Consider the following 18,556-nt stretch of genomic DNA (forward strand, 5'->3'; position numbering starts at 1 on the left):
ACCTCGACTTCAATTAACTCCTCCCCTACCAGATAACATCCTGGCTGGCATTTATTCCAAACCCTTCCGGCTATTAAACCCACCCCTCAAACAGACCCTCTAAGAACATTTAACCCCCCCCCCCCAGCTGACGGGCACTTATGCCATTCACTCAACGATACAGAATGGGTGGCCTAGAATTGTTCAGAGTGGGCAAGACCGGCAAAGACACTTCAATTTTAAATTTGTGTCCCAAAAAAGGGGCTTTAAAGGAGACAGGCATGGATAAATACATAAAGGTAAATGGCAACAAAGGGCATCAGCGTGGGACGGATTCCCTTTAACGCCTCCCTACCTGTCAGAGGTTGACAAATATTTTAAGCTCTGAACCTTTGATCTGCTCTGTAGCTTTGTAACTTGCCTTTACAGCACGAACAACAAAGCTCTTAAGGATTTAAGTGCCACATCAGTCTCCTGCTTGCCGAGCATCATGTGAGCTACCCTACCCAAAGCTGATGGCCCGTCCCTGGGCCTTATGCCCAAATGAGTTACAATGTTTAACCCTTTGCCAGTATTGGGGCATTATCTGACCGACCAAGCGTTCCTAGAGAGACCCGCATTCAGCTCTGACATCACTTTATCCATACTTGTAATTACCCCCCCCCCCTATTATACGAGTAAACAAATTCCAGGAATAAATCCAAACAGACATTATGTTTTTTTTACAATATAAAGCAGAAGACAGTTTGTTCAGATTAAATACAAGTTGTTGTTTTTTTTTTAATTAAAAAAATGGCTTAAACTTCATTCAAATTCCACAATAGAACAAAATAAATTAAAAGAAATCTCCAATATCACAAACATAAAATGATACAATAACACAGTTGTGAATAGACAGATCATATTGGTCTATCCGAATCAATATGCAAAAAAACCCTATATATTTTAAAAGTATACATTTGATTTAAAGGGTGCTTAGTTTTCACATTTATACCAACTCATTTCAGTTCTGCTTTGAAAAATGGAAGTGTTTAAAAATGTTACATTGCTGAATAATTAGGCTGAAAATTCAGCAGCGGCCATGCTGCCGGCGGCACATTATTCAGGATTGAACATTATGGTTATACGCAAGTCTAACAGATAAACACACAAAGTAAGAAACCACACAAAGATTGTCCTATCACCTTTAAAAAGTCCATGTGGATATCTGAAGTATTCCAGAGTCTGACCGTTTATAAAAATACAATGCAAGAAAAGAAGCTGAGGGGAAGCCAGTGTTTCTTCGCCCTCCGGCTAGAAGCCGGCACCGAGTTATACTTCCATAGTCTGAGAGAGCGTTCTAAGTGCGGGTATCCAGGTTCCTCATGTAATCTTGCAATGCCTGCAGCCGAGCATCGATATCCGACAGGTCGGAAAGGGGATCAAAGCGGTTTTCTGGATTTGGAAGAAATAATCGTGGTCAAAGAAGTATATATGAAGGTGGGACCCACATTTATATTTATATTTATATATATATATATATATATATATATATATATATATATACACATACACATACATATACACACACACACACACACAATTATAGTGGAAAAATGGGCCAGGCCAAGTTACCCTTTTCAGTTTTCCGGTCATGTGCTGGGGTGCTAGAAAGCCTTTTTCTACCAGCCGACCTTTCCCTCGTCCGCTGCTGACCCTAAACAAAACAAACAAAAAACAAAAAATAGGACCATGTAAGTAGGCTGACGAAGGGAAGCTGAAGGCTCACATTTGAAATGGGTGGTAAACTTACAGTATTGTGGCTGTTCCAGGTGGAAGGTGCGAAAGGCCGTCTCCCACGTGTTGCTGTACGCCTGTCACCACTAAGGAAAAAAACAAAAATAAAAAAACAATTTAAGACAGAAGGTCAGGAAAACTGCCCCCCCCCCAATATGACAAAACATTGGATCCAGCATCACCTGATGGCCGAAGGCTCGCTGTCGTCCATTTCGTCCGCAGAACTTTGGTAAGAACGATGACTACGAAGACTCTCCACTATGAAGGAGAACATCAATAAATCACGAAGGAAAACGATAAGACATCAAAAGTTCTAAAGAACCTCTAAGACTGTACGTTGCAACACAGAGTGGAAAACTGCAGGACTCACCTGATGAGCTGCGTCTCTGACCTCTCACGCTTGATGGGGATCCTGACACCCGTCTGACCCTACTGTGGAGAAACAGACCAGCCTTGGAATAAATGCAGCTTAATGGATGAACAGGTCAATAAAACGCGGGTCACGCGGGGTAAGGTTACTTACATCTTCTGCTCTACCTCTTTCTGTTTGCGTTCCCGGTCTTTGACATAGGCTGTAGGGTCAAACCTTGGGGGTCGAATTCCTATTACAAGACAAGGTGAACATTTACAACCCTCTACAGAATTTAAACATGACTTTCTTTATCGCTGTGCTCGCTGTTCAGGCTTAAATTTTATCGAAATCTACAAATTCCAACCAGTACATTAGCTAAAAAAACTGTACTATTTCTGTACTAAATTTGTTTTGTTGTTCTTTTTTAAACACCTTGTATGAAAGAAAGAATAACTGCATTCTAAACAGTTCATGTGCAAGTTATCATCAAGAAGGTCAAATACAGACCTCCTGACATGATCGTGTGGCCTCTTCTCATCATGTGATGTGTTGCTTGCTCTTATGGAAAAGTTTACAGATCAACTGGTTGTATGGGACTTTTAAAAATAAAGAAAGGTCCAGTTTTGTAGATACAACTAGAATTGATACAAGAAAGAAAAAAAAATCTATAGAATTCCCTATCAAGTCTCCTTGAAACAAGGTGCACTGCAGTGAAGACTTACCGACAGGAGAGGCCGATAACCTTGGCTGCCTCACTAGATTCCTTCCCTCTCCAGAGCTCCTCCCGGTACGCTCCCGTGATACAGATCGGTCCTTCCTAACCACACATTCTCCTCTGGATCCACTTCGCTGTGATGACCCACGGCCTGTAGAGCTGGATCGGCCTTGGGGAGAAGGTCCGGTAGGTGTCACCCGTCTGTAGGAGAAAGAAAAAATGCTGTTGTCGCCCTCAGACATCCAATAGAGATATCAGAAATGGGGGGGGGGGCTGTGAGAAGGTTCCTAACATTGAAGAAAGTTTGATGATACCAAAAGACTACAAGCCTCATCATCTCACCCTCTCTTGTACATGGCGAGCTCCGTGGTTAGGCTTTTCACCTTCAGTCGAAGGGTGCGTTCTGCAGCTCGAGCCTCTTCTAGCTAAAGGGTGCAAAATACCAAATAGTTTAAAAGTGTCACTGGCTGGTGTAAAATCTTCTAAACAAAAACAATGTTTCTATTCTATGAGAAGCTTGGGCCACCATTCCCACACATACGCTGCGAGCCAGCCAACGTCTCACAGTTCCCTTAAAATTGGGCAACAAAAAGAACAGGTGGGTATTGCTATGGATCTGTGTATTTCTCTTTAGGAGTCAGGGTTTGTCCTTAAGATGCTGCTCACCTGCTCCGCCAGCAGCCGGCATTCTTCACGTCTCTTACTAGCCATTCGCTGGTTCCTTATTCTCTCTTTTTGTAGCTCTGACTCCAGGGTCTGTATGGCCTTCTTTAAGATCCGCGTGCAACCGGCCTCCTTCTCGTTGGTGATGTCCAGATCTTGCAGTCTTTGCAGCGCCAGCTCTGCCTCCCTTTTCTCATCCATCACCCTCTGAAGCCTGAGGTTCAGGAGAAAAGTTAAAGCAGAAAATATTCAGAAAAGAAAAAAAAAAAATTCCAAAAGACAATCTTGAGACACATCAGGGATTCATCTCCCCATAAAGGCTTCGCAGTTACTCACTCCTCACGTAGTTGCCGGATTTCTCCTTCCCTGCTCTGCTCGCCAGGAGCTGCTCTCAGAACCGCAAGCTCGTCCTTTAACTCTCGGATTACCTGGCGCAGGTAGACAGGATCTGGCTTGCCAACATAGGGTAAAGGGAGAGGGTAATGTATCCTGGGATGAAACAGAAAAACCTTGAGTTATTTGTTTTTATCGTTTTTAATAACAAACAGAGGAAAATTGAACCTATTTTTCCTCAACTTGGAGGACTTGGAGTATGACAAAGCACCTTCATACCAAAAACATACCACTATACGATCATGTGCAGTACTAGAAATCAGGCAGTTGGTCTGGCATGATGGGAATTGTAGTCCAACCATGTTTTGAGTGGAAATCACTGAATTTTCTGCATAATACATTAGATTTCCATCTTACAGATCACCAGAGCAGATCAAACTAAAGACCGTGATTTAAAAAGAGATTGGAAACATTAGCGCTGCCCCTCTGATTGGTATAATGGATCATTGTGATAAATACATATTAAAGAATCTAATACAAAAAATGTCCACGTTGTGCTTTCTATATTGTGGATAAAGCCGTACACATCTAATATTTTTCACAATTCTTTGGACCACGGCTTAAAACTAAAGCTAGAAAGGCAATATCGAGCGCAATGTAATGCGAGATTCAAAATTGTGTGTTTGATACAATTTGAAAATATTTTAATACTCACCGTCTTTGATCTGTACATTTGCTAGCGATTTATGTCTAATTTGATCGCTTGATCATTTTAAAGGTTTTAACAATTTAGCAGTCTTGGAAAATATATATATATTTTTTTGTTTGCAACTGTATTTACGGTCCAAATTTTTTAACAAAGAGACATTGTAATGACTCTCACCTGTCAAATTCCACTGAGTAAATAAGGATCAGATAGCGCTTTGAACCAAGGTTGGAGCTTCTTGGGGGTGGGGCTTGCCTAGGAGCCCCTCCTACTTTTCTATGACGCAGCAACTCCAGGTCTGCATAAGTCAAGAGGTCAAGCGTAACCGACTCGCTGGTCTATGGGAAAATTAAGGAGTTAAAAAGGCTGATTTAGACAGCGCCATTAAACTCACAGGCAATATACATTGCGTTAACTTAATTGTATCTGGACCTCAGGTCAACAACACAAAATCCTGGAAGATCACGAGGTCTGTGTACATAAAACAGTTTTGATGCAAAGCACGAAAAGTAGAGCAATCACCATGGAAACAAGACTTCCCTGTTGATCGCTCTACTTTTACTTTCGTGCACAGAAAATGCTCTGCTATTTTTACAGAAAACCCCGTGTCCTAATTTGAAACGTCTGCGTCTGTATGTTTGAAGAACGTTAATCAACTTTTTTTGGTGGTCCTACCTTAATATGATGGGAAAAAATATCCTCTATGGGCTAAACAACCCTGAATTGTCTGGCGATAAAATCGCGGTGTTTGACACTTCCCTCCAGAGATAATTGTCAGTGATAATTAATAAGGCAAAGTATAACAAATCATCATAAAGAACTCATGCTATATTAATTTTTAAGTAGGAGAAAAATAAATAATTGAACCGTTTAATAAACGTAATATCGTCGTGTGTATCGGATAAGTATGTCACCTGGGTGAGGGCAGAATGCAGCATGTTGCAAAAGATTGAGAACTGCTTGAAGTTGCCAGTCTTGTGAGTGAGGTCCTCTATAACTAGAAGGAAAAGAGGCAGATTATTATTTCATCCGACCAAATGAAAACATAGGGTTTGACATAGATGATAATCAAATATTCAGTTTTCACCGTTTTTACTTTTCCTTCATATGTAAATACAAGGCAGGAACCAGCAATACATATACTACCTAGTTAATATTTTAAGGTCAAATGTTAGCGTTCTGGGTTTACGTGGAACATGCTAATAAAATAAACTATACATGTGTCACTTCTCCATGTTCACCATGTTTTGTATAAACCAAGGTTTTCCAAAATGTTAATCTTTTAACTTCGTACCTCCTATCTTTGCTATAGCTGCACATATTGTTCTTCTATCCTCCTTGAGATCCACGACAACTTTTAGTTATAACACTATGGGAACTAAGGACTTATATGTTACGCTTTATTTACTGCCAGCAAATTCTTAAAAAGTTTAACTCCTAACTAGACAAGAGTGTGATAAACAATTTGTTACAAGGTTTAGTGGTATTCAAATCGGTGCATTTGGTATCAGAAGAAATTATATATTGTTATTTTTTTCTTTTTTAAAGGAGTATATGGGACACATAGACTGGCAACGCAGCAATGGTGTGTTAGTTCGGAACAAAAGTGTAATTTGCTTGTTAATTTTTCAGGGTAATTTTAACAATTAAGGGGAATGTTGGAAAATGAATTACTGTTTGCAGCGGCACTTATGGTCATAGTTTCTGCTCTTGGTAACACTCACACTCCGCATCAAACTCTCCTCTCCACTGGTCGGTGGTCAGCGCATCCTCCACTTCCACCTCGAGGCGGTTTCCGGCGTTCCGAACACGCAGTATGTGTTCTATACCCCGGAACACGCAACGCGACTCGGCAACTTCAGTTTCCTCCATGGTAAAGCCTGCAGAATGAAAATGCAACATCATAAGACATAATTGCCAGCCGTAGGAACAGAAAAGTTTACACCAACCGGGCCCCACTACAACTCCCATCATCCTGGGAGCGGTAGTCCATTAAATACTGCACAGTTGCATGGTACCCAAACATATATTAGAAGGGCGAACATAAAGGAAGGCAGCGCTTATATATCAGGCACATATTCTTTACACACACACAATTATAATAAATATATATATTTTACATGGAGACAAGTATAGGAAGGAAGCAGAGGCCATATGCCATACATTAAGAGAGAAATAGGACAGAGCGATAACCAATAATAACAACTTCAGATAATAAAGTACCAGTTACCCTTTAGCAGCATATGGTATAGAGGCCTAAGGGACACAAACTATGTACATAAAGTAAGGTGACGCAGTAAACATATAGGGTCCAGCAGCAGACATATACATCACCTGCTTCCACTCTTTCCTCCACTATGTCACCAACAGTCAGTTAAACCGCCGGTAATCTCCAGTAACCCCACCCTCTCCTGCCATTCGCCTCTTTCATTCAATTGGGGTTCTCGATTGGCCAGGTGGCGCGTCAATCACTCAGTTACCAGCCTCCTTCACTTTTCGTGGCTATTGATTGATGCAGACGCCTGTCAATCATTGCATGTACGCTACGTCAGTTTAGATGCGACGCAGTGTCGCTGCCTTTGGGCGGGATGGCCAAGCGATTGCTATGGCAACGTTTAGGCCTAGTTGTAGTGTACAAGTAAGTTTGGAATACTACTGGTGGTTGAGCGGGGCGCGCTTTACGGTGGGGTTATTCGGGCGTCGCGGGTTTCTTGTTCTGTATGGCCTTAGTCTTTTTTGGTCCGTTTATTTTACACACCCCGTTTCTCCTGAGGGGCTGTTTTTGCTTAGTTGCCCGGGAGGGGCAACAATACCAACAATTAAAAAGGACGCTTTTTTTTTTTTTTTTTAAATTAACATCTGATCTCGTGACATGCTATTTACTATCATTATTAATCTTTATTAAGGTTTAACCCCAAATAATGGGGGTTATTTACATAATTTAAGTTATAACGCATTTTCCAATAGAGGTTATGAGTCTTAGGGCCACGGAAGGCTAGCATGTATTCATATCGCAGAACCACAGAAAATATTACAGAGACGCGAGCGGGGCTCAGGTGCGATAGGATCCCAGCACGGCATGAAACCATGCGAATGAACAGTAACGGGAGATACAGGGGGCAATTCAACTTTTAAAGATGCCCCTGGGGTGGAAGTGCATGGCAGAGAGGATGGGACGCTGTGTTAAAAACAGGATGAAACTTTTTGTCACCCCCGGCTTTATGCTCCCCTTTTCCTCACGTAAACCGCAGGTACGGCGATGCAGTTAAATGTATGTACCTGTCACGCCTCCCAAGTGTCCTGGCATTTGCAGGCCAGTCACGGTTTTCCTGCATAGCTGCCTTACTGGTCCTCCTTTGTGGGCCACCTTGCGAGTGCCTTGAACATATATCGCTATACGTTACGAAGGGCAAACCCCAGTGAGCTTGTCCTGGGAGAAGGGCAGAGCTGGCCCTGGGTATTGTATAAGCTAACTCAGCAAGGAGAGTTTAAGGAACCTGCTGTATTACCTATTCAGTGTTCAGGGCCCGCTCAGCCCTTGCCGGAGAAGCTCGCTGAGGATGAACGGATAGTGGTATCTGCAGATAACGGGTCTGCTGTTAGCTAGGCCAGAGCACGGAGCAGCGTGACCTGGAAATAACACAATTTGCGATAAAATGTTATGGTGCCGCGTGCCGGTTTAGTATTTAATGGCACGGTTTCATATCCCAGGTAGCTTAAAGAAGAATTTATATTCAGTTAAATTATTAAGTGTTCTTTCAAGTGTTAAAAAAATAAATAAAAATGATTTCCTTTATTGGGAAGCTGCAGCTTCAGCTCTGTGCTGCCTCCTAGGTATGACAATTTGGGAGACCGGTTGGCTGTTTGAAGCAGTTAATCAGTGTCAGTCGACGGGAGTGCTCTCTGCGCATGCCTGTGGCATTTGACCAGCGCTACCTGTATCGCGACAGGGGATGCGTCCGGCTAAATACAAATCTCTGGGGTGGGGGAGCGAAGGGGGCTGCAGCGCCAACAGGGCTGACAATCCATTTATTTTATTTATTTACATCACACTTTTCTTTCTCTTGTTTCTTTCTTGTTCCGGTAGATCTTTGTGGCCCTTTGCGTGGCTTTTGATGGTCTCTGCCTTTGTACGGCTTCCGATGAGTTATTTAATATGGCTTTCTATTTCCTATGTATTTTATCCTGCTTTATATTCACTATTATGCTATTAATAATCACCCAGTTTGTTATCTGTATGAAAGCAGTCAGGTAACAGAGGGCATCGCTATTACACCTCTGGCATGTGCGATCAGCATTAATCCTATACTTCTTGTTTCCACCAGGCAGTGAGATCCGGCCGCTTCGGGGGCTTTCTGGATATTAAACATTTATCACACGGAGTCGCACAGCTATGCTGACTGCAGCCATGCCAACCTTGCTGGACTGTGGATGTTGTGCTTGCTGGAGGTAAGTAAACAGGGGACTTATCTGGACCCCCCCCCAAAAAAACCCACCTAAGTACATATTTAAAGATGGACTTATTACGTGATAGGCTGAATAAAATATGACTCCTCACCTGTTGTCTCTGTAAGTCAATTTGTTATGTTACATACTACTTGTTATGTCCTGTCTACCCATTGTACAACGCTACGGAATTTGATGGTGCTATATAAAACAATAAATAACAATAATATGACTATAGATATCCAGGTATATAGCCCTCACAATAATAGCCGGAAGAGATCAGAAGGGCCGGAAGTTGCTAGTAGTGTAGAGTGGATTGGGTTGTTTCTTGTTTGAGCTGGTGAGATGTTGGTAGCTAAACTCACATTAAGAACATGCATTACTGTTGTAAATAAGAGGCTAACAACTTGATCCCTCTGTATAGAACCAGAACCTGTGAAGTTTAGGAATGGGACAGGTTGCACTCCCCCATTTTAGAAATGGGATGGGTCTCACTCCACCAGTTAAGCAGTCGGACAGATCTCACTCTCCCAGTTTAGGAGTGAAATGGGCCCAACTCAGTTTAGAAGTGGGAATGAGACTCTCCCAGATCAGTTTTGAGAGGTTTAATTCACCCTGTTTAGAAGTGGGGTATTTGTTATTTCTCTAGTTTGAGTGGTATAGCTATCACCCCCCCCCCCAGTTTAGGATTGGGGCAGATCTCCCCCCCCCCCCCGTTTAAGGTTGGAACGGGTCTCACTCCCCCAGTTTAGGACTGGGACAGGTCTGACTCCCCCAGATTAGAACGGGTCTGACTGCCCCAGTTTAGGACTGGGACAGGTCTGACTTCACAGATTAGAACGTGTCTGACTCCCCCAGTTTAGGATTGGGACAGGTCTGACTCCCCCAGTTTAGGAGATGTCTGTGTGTCTGGCTCGGGATCCTTGGGGAAGAGATTAGTTCACACTGACTTCCAGCTGGCAGAACAAAAATACATTCTCGGTTGGATGGATGCCCTCAACCCACAGCGCTCACGTCCCCGGAGTCTTCATTGCAGATAGGAGGCTGTTATGGTTGTTGTGCAACGGGTTGATATTGGAGCAGAAAAAGGATAAACGCCTATAGGGGAGGAAGTGATCTGTAACTTCGAGATTTGCGTGTTTGTGATTGTCTTTGATATGTTCACCTTATAGAGATGGAGCTAGGCATGGTTATTATTATGCCGGCTGAGGATATATTCACCACCTGCTGTGGCCCTAGATTGTGTATTTGTAAGCTGATATACACCTGTCCCGTCTGGATATGACCATTGGCATCGTTTGTGCTGCATCACGTAACCGCAGATATTTTAACAGCATAGGGTTTATTTTCCGTGGATTCTTTTTAGGGCACTTTGGGGGTTTTCCCTCTGTATTTATGGATGCGTATCATATAGTCAGCATGGTGTCTTTCCTCGCTAGACTCCAGTCACAAAGTATTGGTGCCGGCAACACCTGATATGAGAAGCCAGAGCATTGACACAAACAGAAATGTCTTTTACGGCAATACCTCCCTTGCGTATGGACGTTTTTACCCCGTTTACGGCTGATGATTTGTCTGCGGTATAGCATTATCCATGCAGAAGAACGCTTTTTTGTGGTCGGTCGTGGAGCCACCGTTAATTTTTTCCTGTGAATTGGCAAAAAGGCGGAAATGGTTGAGTGATTTTACAGGTGGTGCCTCAGTACATGTTATCATGTCACATTCTGCTCACGGGACCCAGGTCTTTCAGTGCTGAAAATGTTTCACCTACCACCGTTCTACACCCCGTATCAGGCTGCCTTGGAAGTATAGTGAATACGAGTTAATGGTGTCGTATTCAGGAGGCCATACGATGTGGATCTGGTAATGACGTGTTCCATCTAAATTCTCTCGTTGATCCCGTTTGTTATCCTCGTAACCATCACATGCTCCATACACCCAATCACAGCTCTCCTTTCACTCCCAGAGCCACTCTGTCACCATGCTTGCCATTCCCTATTTCAAGTTCCTCTTTGTCTGCCCCGTACCACGTGGTATCTCTGCCCTTTTACCCCTTGGTGAATATTTCTTATATAATTACACTCCTACATTATTCTTTCCACCCGTCCAATACCACTTTTATGTCTTACTGTCCTATTTAAACAGTTTAAATAGCTTCCAGGATAGACATCTGGAAACAAAGACTCACAAATACATGCATTGATCACAGAGATTGATACAAATTCTGCAGTTATAGAAACAAACCTGTATTTTTTTTTTCAATTTTTCTCTTGAGGTATATCAACTGAAAAAATATTTCCAACAACGAAGACATAATTCTTCCTGTTTTTTTCTGTTGTGCCAAAGTGTTCGCTCCTGTAAGGGATGTCACGAAAAAATATGGTAAATCAAAGTCATTTGCCAAGGTGCGGTCCCTTCATCAGACGGTAAATGTTGCGGAGGGAGGAACGGTCACCTTTGCTGCCGTACTGAACAAAAAAACAAGGTACTCCCCTCAGTACAAAAAAAGTTTTTGGAGTCCCCAATCCTTCTATGCAGGATCCATCCCTTTCAAAATAAAAATGGAAGGCACGTTTCATGTTAAAGAACATAACTTGGAAGGTCTTCGATGTCGCTTCTTCTTTAACGCTTCACTTTGCGGCCGGCCGAGTTGCGTCCGCTCTTCCGGTAGAGGCATTCTTTCTCCTGGTTGAGAGGACAGTACTTAAGGGTATGGGAAAAATCTCCGGTGGCCCCGCACAGAGGACAGACGTACTTCCGTAGGATGGGGCACGTAACTACGCCGTCCGGGCTTTTCAAAGTATGAGACGTGTAAACAAAGCGCGACTCTCCGTTGTGCTTGCAGAAGTTACACATCCCGTCTGACGCTTTGACCTTGGCAAACCCTAACTCTGCGTTGGGTTGGACATCGGCACCGGTGGCGTGTCCGTTGCTAGCGTCGTGCGTTGGGGTTTTGCTGGCCGCCATCGGGATCGGGGGATTTCTGGAAGAAGCTACTTTAGAATGGTTCATGCTTCCCTCCTTTGCTATCTCCTGGACCACCAGGGCAAGTTGGAGGTAGTCTCTCCAGAGGTCAAACTCCATGATGTTGCTTTAATGCCTGTGCCATGATGTGTCCCTGTCCAAATTTATTCATCTCCGGACTTGGGTAGGTGTGGTTTGTGTGAAACCCGCACTCCACAACCGAAAGTTTAACCTCCCCCCTAAAAGGACACAGTGTGGTCTGATGGCTAAAGTAGAAGGTCTTGTCATATACTCGCTCTTGAGGGTTGGAATAAAGTATGTTGCCCTTAGTAAAGTCTCCCTCCAGCCATCAAATGCACTTTAATGTAAGTGATAGGCGAGTAGACCCCTAAAAATGTTCCTATCGTCACCCAAATTCATGGCGGGATTCTGCAGATTCCACCCATGAGCATTTATCTCCCCCCCCGTCCAAGCTCCTTAACCAAACACACCAGCTGCTGCCCGCCTCTACGTTGTATGCCCACGGCCAGCGCTGGCACAGTCCCAGGGGGAGTCTAATGACCCCCTGTGCGCATGTGCAGAAAGCACTGCCATTGATTTCAGCGAGATAATTTTCCTGCCACCGATTGGCTACATCAAGCAGCCAATCAGCGGTGTGAAAATGTGACCACCGAGGGGATGTTCCGTCGCAGTTTGGTCCTCGAAGTAAGGACTGCACGGTACCCTGGAACATGAATCCAATCTATTCCGTCGTAACATTCCGCGTCTTCAATGTTTTACCCAGTCGGGATGTCATGCTTCTTTACGGTAACCGGCACCCTGGAGCCTCGCTAAGGCCAAGTAGGTAGGACTCTTATTACTAGATAGAGACTAAGGGCTAACAGGCTGGCATTTAAGGAATGGATGGGGGGGGGATATGTACTTTTTCCACTCAAACTCATATGGGGAATCTATACAATCACTTGCACCGTCACGATGTAAGGGGCCGCTCCATCTGTGATAAAGAGCGGGGTGCCGCTTGAAACGCGTCAGATTTGGGGTTTCCTATGCACCTAGGTGTGAATTATGCTTTTTAATCATTTAGTAAATTAAATAAAGCTGGAAGTTTTTTTTTTTTTTTCAAGTGCTGGATCGATTCTTTTGGTTTTTTTTTTGTGGCCGCTCCGTTATATGCATTAAACTTGACCTCCTCTCTTTCAGTACTTCTGCACGCCTTTACCCCCCCCCCCCCCGCCCGGAGACCTAAACATACAGCTGGAAGTAGAACATAGAGTTTGACCGCACATAAGAACCGTTTGGCCCATTAATCCTTCCCTCGAGGAAAACCTTCCTCTTTACATCATCGCGACATAACCCATGGGTATAGATTTAGTGACCCTCCAGCCATCATACTTCATCATACTTTAATACGCATAAACGGGGACCTCCCGACATTTTTAAATGTCCAAAGAGGGGCAAATTTGTTTCAAGGAGTGTAGATAGAGGAGTGGCTCGAGGGCAGTGCTTTATGCAAAAAAACTAAAATAAAACGTTTGGTTAAGGGGGTTTCTAAGAAAAATTTGTTTTCCTTTTCCAATATATTAGGCGTTATAAGCTTGCGGACCGGGCCCCCATTATCCGATGTCTCTGTCCGTCTCCGTCAGTCAGAAGCACGGAGGGTAAGAAGCGCTGCGGAAATGGTTGGCGATATATAAATAAAAGATAATCTAAACATTTTCTTTTGTATATTATTAGACATATTGTTAAGGTGCTGTGTAAATAAAGGATAATAGTAATTCTAGTTTTAGAGCGATATGGGAGACGCGCGTCTATCAAACATTCTGAGCTCCGAGGAAAGAACAAAATAATTAAGGTCCAAATGAGGAGCACGGAGATAAAGACCTCCATGTCTGGACGACGTAGTAGCTCCTCGGCGGATCTTCCTGCCCTGCCAGAGACCTAACAGGGCTCTTTACCAATCTGTTGGGAAACGGGATAATATAATTAAAGGGAAAATGACCCCGGAAACGGCCGCTATCGCTCGTGTTGGTATTATTTGTGTGATGTTCTGTTAATTGTCCAGGACTTTTATTCGTTGATTATATACGCAGGATCTTTCCCTCGGTCTCCCGTGATCTGTTGGTGACGATCGCTGTCAGAACCTCCTTCCAGCTCTACCGGTAACCGGATCCCAGTGCCAGAGATCGTAAGCTCCTTCACCATTCAGGGCTCCTTCACCATTCAGGGCTCCTTCACCATTCAGGGCTCCTTCACCATTCAGGGCTCCTTCACCATTCAGGGCTCCTTCACCATTCAGGGCTCCTTCACCATTCAGGGCTCCTTCACCATTCAGGGCTCCTTCACCATTCAGGGCTCCTTCACCATTCAGGGCTCCTTCACCATTCAGGGCTCCTTCGTTGCGGTTGTTTTAACTTTCACCGGGCACTCTGATTCTTTTTTTTTTCCAAAATATTTTGTTCAGATTAAGGTTTTTTGACGCTGGAACTGGTCACGGTGGAGCCGGATCCCCAGGTGATTTGTTTTGCTGGTGGGGGTGGTAGATTGCCGTTTTGGGCTAATTCTTCTTCTTGAAGACTTCAGTGGCTCCCATCTTCAGAAGGGGGCAAAGAATATCTGGCCTGGGTGTAAGGAAGGGGGTCACATATCCCTTTGGGGGGGGTACGGCCCCAAAAGATGTAGATTTGGGATTCCGTTGATCCATTTTAGCTTTAATGGCCGCTTTTTCCGGGGAGCTCTTTAATCTGCGTTCTTCCAAAACAAAAATGAAAGCACCGCACGCAGAAGATGCTGTCCTGCTGACGCACTTGCCCTCCTTCTCTGTAGTCCGAGTTCTTTGGGGGTCTTAACGGAGCCTGCCGCCGAGTTGGGGGGGGGGGGGGTTAAGTGCATCATATGGGGGGAGATGTGTTCAGCTGAAATTAGCTGGGGTGGGAAAAAGTGCAAATGCATACGGGGGGGGGGTTCTGCAGAATTCCCTCCATTTATTTGGAAAAGGAATAAAGTGAAGATTTAGAGGGATATCGCAGCATTAATGAAAGCCGGAGCGTCCCTTTAATTGTCAAAGGGTCAGCGGCAGATCACACGATTACTCCGCTGCCTGGAAGTGATTTGTAGGAAAGGGGTAAGAAAGTTACCAAATCCACAAACAGGAAATGAAATTCATTCGTTGTGTCTGAGAAATGTAACTTCACCCGAGTAACGTTCCAAGGTGAGAGACTCGCGTGTCCTGTGTAATAAACAGACACCTCCGCATTCATCATTATCTGCACCTGTCTGTGTGTGGGTCTGTGTGTGTGTCTGTGTATATATGTGTATGTGATCGTTTAGGGTGTTATGTCCCTACCACGATGGAAGACATTATTAACCCTTTAAGGACCAAAGCTGCTTTATGTTTTTACATTTTTGGTACTTGTGCGTTATCCGGGTGCCACCTAGTGGAGAGGGACACCCATTTTTTTAGTTTTACTCTGTTTTTTGTTCACACATTCAGAAGACGTGGTCCCCGTTGGATCGCAGGACCAGGGTGTAGAGATGCAGGAAAGCCTTTCACACAGGCAGTCGTGTGCACTCGCATGCGCCATCATACCCCCCGCCTTCCCTTCAAAATCCAGAGGAAGAGGGGGACTCTACTTGCTGAGGTACAGAGCAATAACATATCCCGAACTGCCCGCCAAGCCTACCCACCGATCCGAAAATACGAGTCCCGTTGGCCATGACGACAAAAAGGCTAAAGCAGGAGCCGTGCCCAACGAGCAGTAGTATGTGAGAGCCCATTTACCTGGCGGTCTGTGATCACAGGGGTACGGCGGGGCACAATCAGTATAGATTCTACCCGGATAATACAAGTTGGCAACGCAAAGTATTTTTCTAGGGGCATTTATACGTTTTATTCAACCATTTTAGCGCCAGATATTGCAGTAAGATGTTGTTTAACGCTTGTGGGGACTGAAGACACGGGCATGCTATGTCTCTGTGAACATGGGTATAACTAGGTGGTCGTGGTGCAAAGTGTGATATATGGCCTTATCGCTATAGCAACCAGTGCCATTTTCCCGGCTGGATATGTCCATTAGTTTCTATGGTGAAAATAGCATTTTTCAAGGTTTTCACCAGAATCCAAGTTTATAAATAATCGCTCTCGAATGTCTTTCTGCCCGGGGAACTTATGTTTAGCCTCACAAACTAAACCCATAGGAGGGGCTGCTCTGTAGCAGACAGATTCGTGTTAAGATTTTGTTACAAGTTGTTGCAGTGACGTGGAAATGCGAACTATAACATGTTGCCATTCAACAAAAAAATTTAGTGAATTTGAGCAAAAAAAAAAAAAAAAAAGGCTTTTTAGGGGGAAAAAGGGGTTAGAATAGAGGGATATATGTATAAAAAGGTGCCTTAGTGCTAAAAGCGGTATAATCCAGAAGAACATTGGTTTCTCATGGGGATAGAATTCAGGTCTGGCTGCCCCTCGTACAGCCACATGTCCCACACAGTAAAGGCTAGGTGATGATGTCAGGGCTCAGTCAGCATTGCATACAGTGATGACATCACTGCACATCGCTTCTGAAGTTGCGCACAGCTGGTCCTGTAATAATGTTTTGCTCTAACGTTGCTACCCAAACTCTCACTCGCTTTCTGTCAACGTCTCCCTAGCTTCTCTGACGAGCGCTTTCCGCAGCTTCACTTCTGATCTTGCACCTTCTTTTTCTTCAGTCCTCCTCTCTCTCCAATGAAGCGGACAAGGACAGAAGAAAGAAGCCCAAGGTGCAAGATCGGAAGCGGAGCTGCAGGAAAGGAGACCGGGACACGGGAGAGGTTGACGGAGAAGGTCGAGAACCTGTCTGCAACATTAGGTGAGGACTGATCACTTCTTCTGCTTGCACACCTCCCCAACATTTCCAGACTGGGGACTTGTGTTGAAGGGGTGGTAAGAAGCAGAGTGGGGTGGGACCAGCACCAGAAGTGGGCAGTTGGTGGCATGGACACCTTCCTTACCCAAAGGGCAACCTTCGGGGTGTTGCGAGCTGGCCATGCGGGAGCTTTGATTATATAGGTATATATATGTGTATATATATATATATATATATGGTACCTGGGCCAGATGGGGAAGATAAAATTACCAATGATCCCTACTGCCCAAAAAAGCAGCCCAGTGGGGCAGCTGCCCAGGACAGAGAGGCAGTTGGGCGGTATGCGTTTGTATAGACTAAACAGTTACTGTAAAAATTATGGAGAATCCATAATATTAGAAAAGAGAACGATAACAATAAATAGCACTGAGCTGCATGTTTAGAAAACAGTCTCCTAGTTTTGTCCGGATGCGCGAGCGACCGTGGTGCCTGTTTCGTGAAGAGCAGGTTTAGAACGTACACCACGTCTGTGTTTGTTCGCTGATTTCTCTAACGGAATAGACTAGAAGAGCGTTTAACCTTTGCTACGTATCCTTGGGATTTATCCGTCTCACGAAGACGTCCTGCTGCACGATACTATGTCCCAACCTCCCATCTGAAGACAGAACCCCGACGTCTCCACGCGGACCCCATAATCGAGTGGCCATCTTCTGAGGTCTACGCATCAATGTGTTAGTCTGTTTGAACTTTGGGCAAATGTTGGTTAAATGTTGGTTAAAAACCCCAACCGCTAAGATACAAATGTCCCGGCTAACAGTAGCACCACAGCCTGTCCTAGAGGTGCGATGGCCGCGTATTCTTTTAAACTGTTTCTTGATACCAGCCGGAGTATTAAAGAGCGAACGTCCGAAAGTCTTGGTTTCAGCGTTAAATATAATCCCAAGAAGCAAGATTATCAACCCCGTCACCTGCGTACCCGGGAACTCTTAGGGTTTGACTCTGTTTTGGGATTTTTGCCCCAATTTCAGGGTCACGCGGTCCGGAGCTGACTCCTTCCTTTCGTACACCACTGTGATAAATAAGACTCCCGATGTGGTGTTTTTTCTCCCCGTATGTTATGTTTGATATCCCTGCTGGAATGCAGGTGACTCGGTTAAGTGTATCGTTGAATAATGAGTTAAGGTTTCCATGAGGACCGGTATTAGAGCCATTTGGTCTTCGTGGTGGGTTATTGAAGGGTTAATACAGGCTAGGAAGGTTCTTATATAAGGCAGCTTGTAACAGGGGCATTGTACGGGGTACAGACGTGCTCTGGCGAGGGGGGGGAGTAAACTTGTACAGACCCATAACTCCAGCCTCTCAAACACGCACATGCACTCACTCACGCTCAATCTGTGACACACGTGTATAGTTGGGGACACGCACATGCGCTCACTCACTCTCAATCTGTGACACACACATGTATAGTTAGGGGACACGCACGCACATGCGCTCACTCACTCTCAATCTGTGACACACACGTGTATAGTTAGGGCCCCGTCCTGGCCTGTTTACCTTTATAAGCTCAGGAGGAGGCTCATCCCGTGTGATCCAGCAGCTGAAGGCAGGTCTGATCGCCTGCTCCCTCGTGGTCCTCATGCGCTACCTGCGTCCGAACCCCGGGAACCGACCACGATGGACTGACCGATAGTGCTGAGCGAAGCCCTGTCTGTAACTTTTTTTGCCAAAGGGAATGGGGTGCATTTTGTACTATGGGCCCTCCAGTGCTTCTCCCCTAG

At 44.6% G+C, this 18,556-nt stretch overlaps 2 protein-coding genes across 2 annotated transcripts; both read right to left on the minus strand.

Annotated features, from left to right (window-relative positions):
* Nucleotides 1-1,032: 1,032 nt before the first annotated feature.
* Nucleotides 1,033-6,895, minus strand: CCDC61 (coiled-coil domain containing 61). Its single transcript, XM_053472862.1, has 14 exons — nucleotides 6,859-6,895; nucleotides 6,249-6,404; nucleotides 5,439-5,521; nucleotides 4,702-4,862; nucleotides 3,822-3,974; nucleotides 3,489-3,699; nucleotides 3,165-3,247; nucleotides 2,830-3,023; nucleotides 2,279-2,357; nucleotides 2,126-2,187; nucleotides 1,938-2,013; nucleotides 1,772-1,841; nucleotides 1,594-1,675; nucleotides 1,033-1,413 (listed from the first exon to the last, which is right to left on the minus strand). The coding sequence occupies exons 2-14, from the start codon at nucleotides 6,394-6,396 to the stop codon at nucleotides 1,319-1,321; spliced, it is 1,497 nt and encodes a 498-aa protein (XP_053328837.1). The 5' UTR covers nucleotides 6,397-6,404; nucleotides 6,859-6,895; the 3' UTR covers nucleotides 1,033-1,318.
* Nucleotides 6,896-11,592: 4,697 nt separating this feature from the next.
* Nucleotides 11,593-12,054, minus strand: NANOS2 (nanos C2HC-type zinc finger 2). Its single transcript, XM_053474072.1, has one exon. It carries the CDS (start codon nucleotides 12,052-12,054, stop codon nucleotides 11,593-11,595), a length of 462 nt encoding a protein of 153 aa, XP_053330047.1.
* Between the last annotated feature and the right edge of the window lie 6,502 nt (nucleotides 12,055-18,556).

The sequence above is a fragment of the Spea bombifrons genome, chromosome 8, assembly GCF_027358695.1.
Source record: "Spea bombifrons isolate aSpeBom1 chromosome 8, aSpeBom1.2.pri, whole genome shotgun sequence".
Taxonomy (NCBI): Eukaryota; Metazoa; Chordata; class Amphibia; order Anura; family Pelobatidae; genus Spea; species Spea bombifrons.

Excerpts from the sequence above, each read along its gene's own strand:
- CCDC61 (XM_053472862.1), bottom strand. The coding sequence starts at position 6,396 with ATGGAGGAAACTGAAGTTGCCGAGTCGCGTTGCGTGTTCCGGGGTATA. Across the intron at positions 2,014-2,125 it reads TCAGAGACGCAGCTCATCAG|TGGAGAGTCTTCGTAGTCAT; the intron begins GTGAGTCCTGCA and ends TCTCCTTCATAG. Across the intron at positions 1,414-1,593 it reads TGACCGGAAAACTGAAAAGG|AAAACCGCTTTGATCCCCTT; the intron begins GTAACTTGGCCT and ends TTCCAAATCCAG.
- NANOS2 (XM_053474072.1), bottom strand. The coding sequence starts at position 12,054 with ATGGAGTTTGACCTCTGGAGAGACTACCTCCAACTTGCCCTGGTGGTC.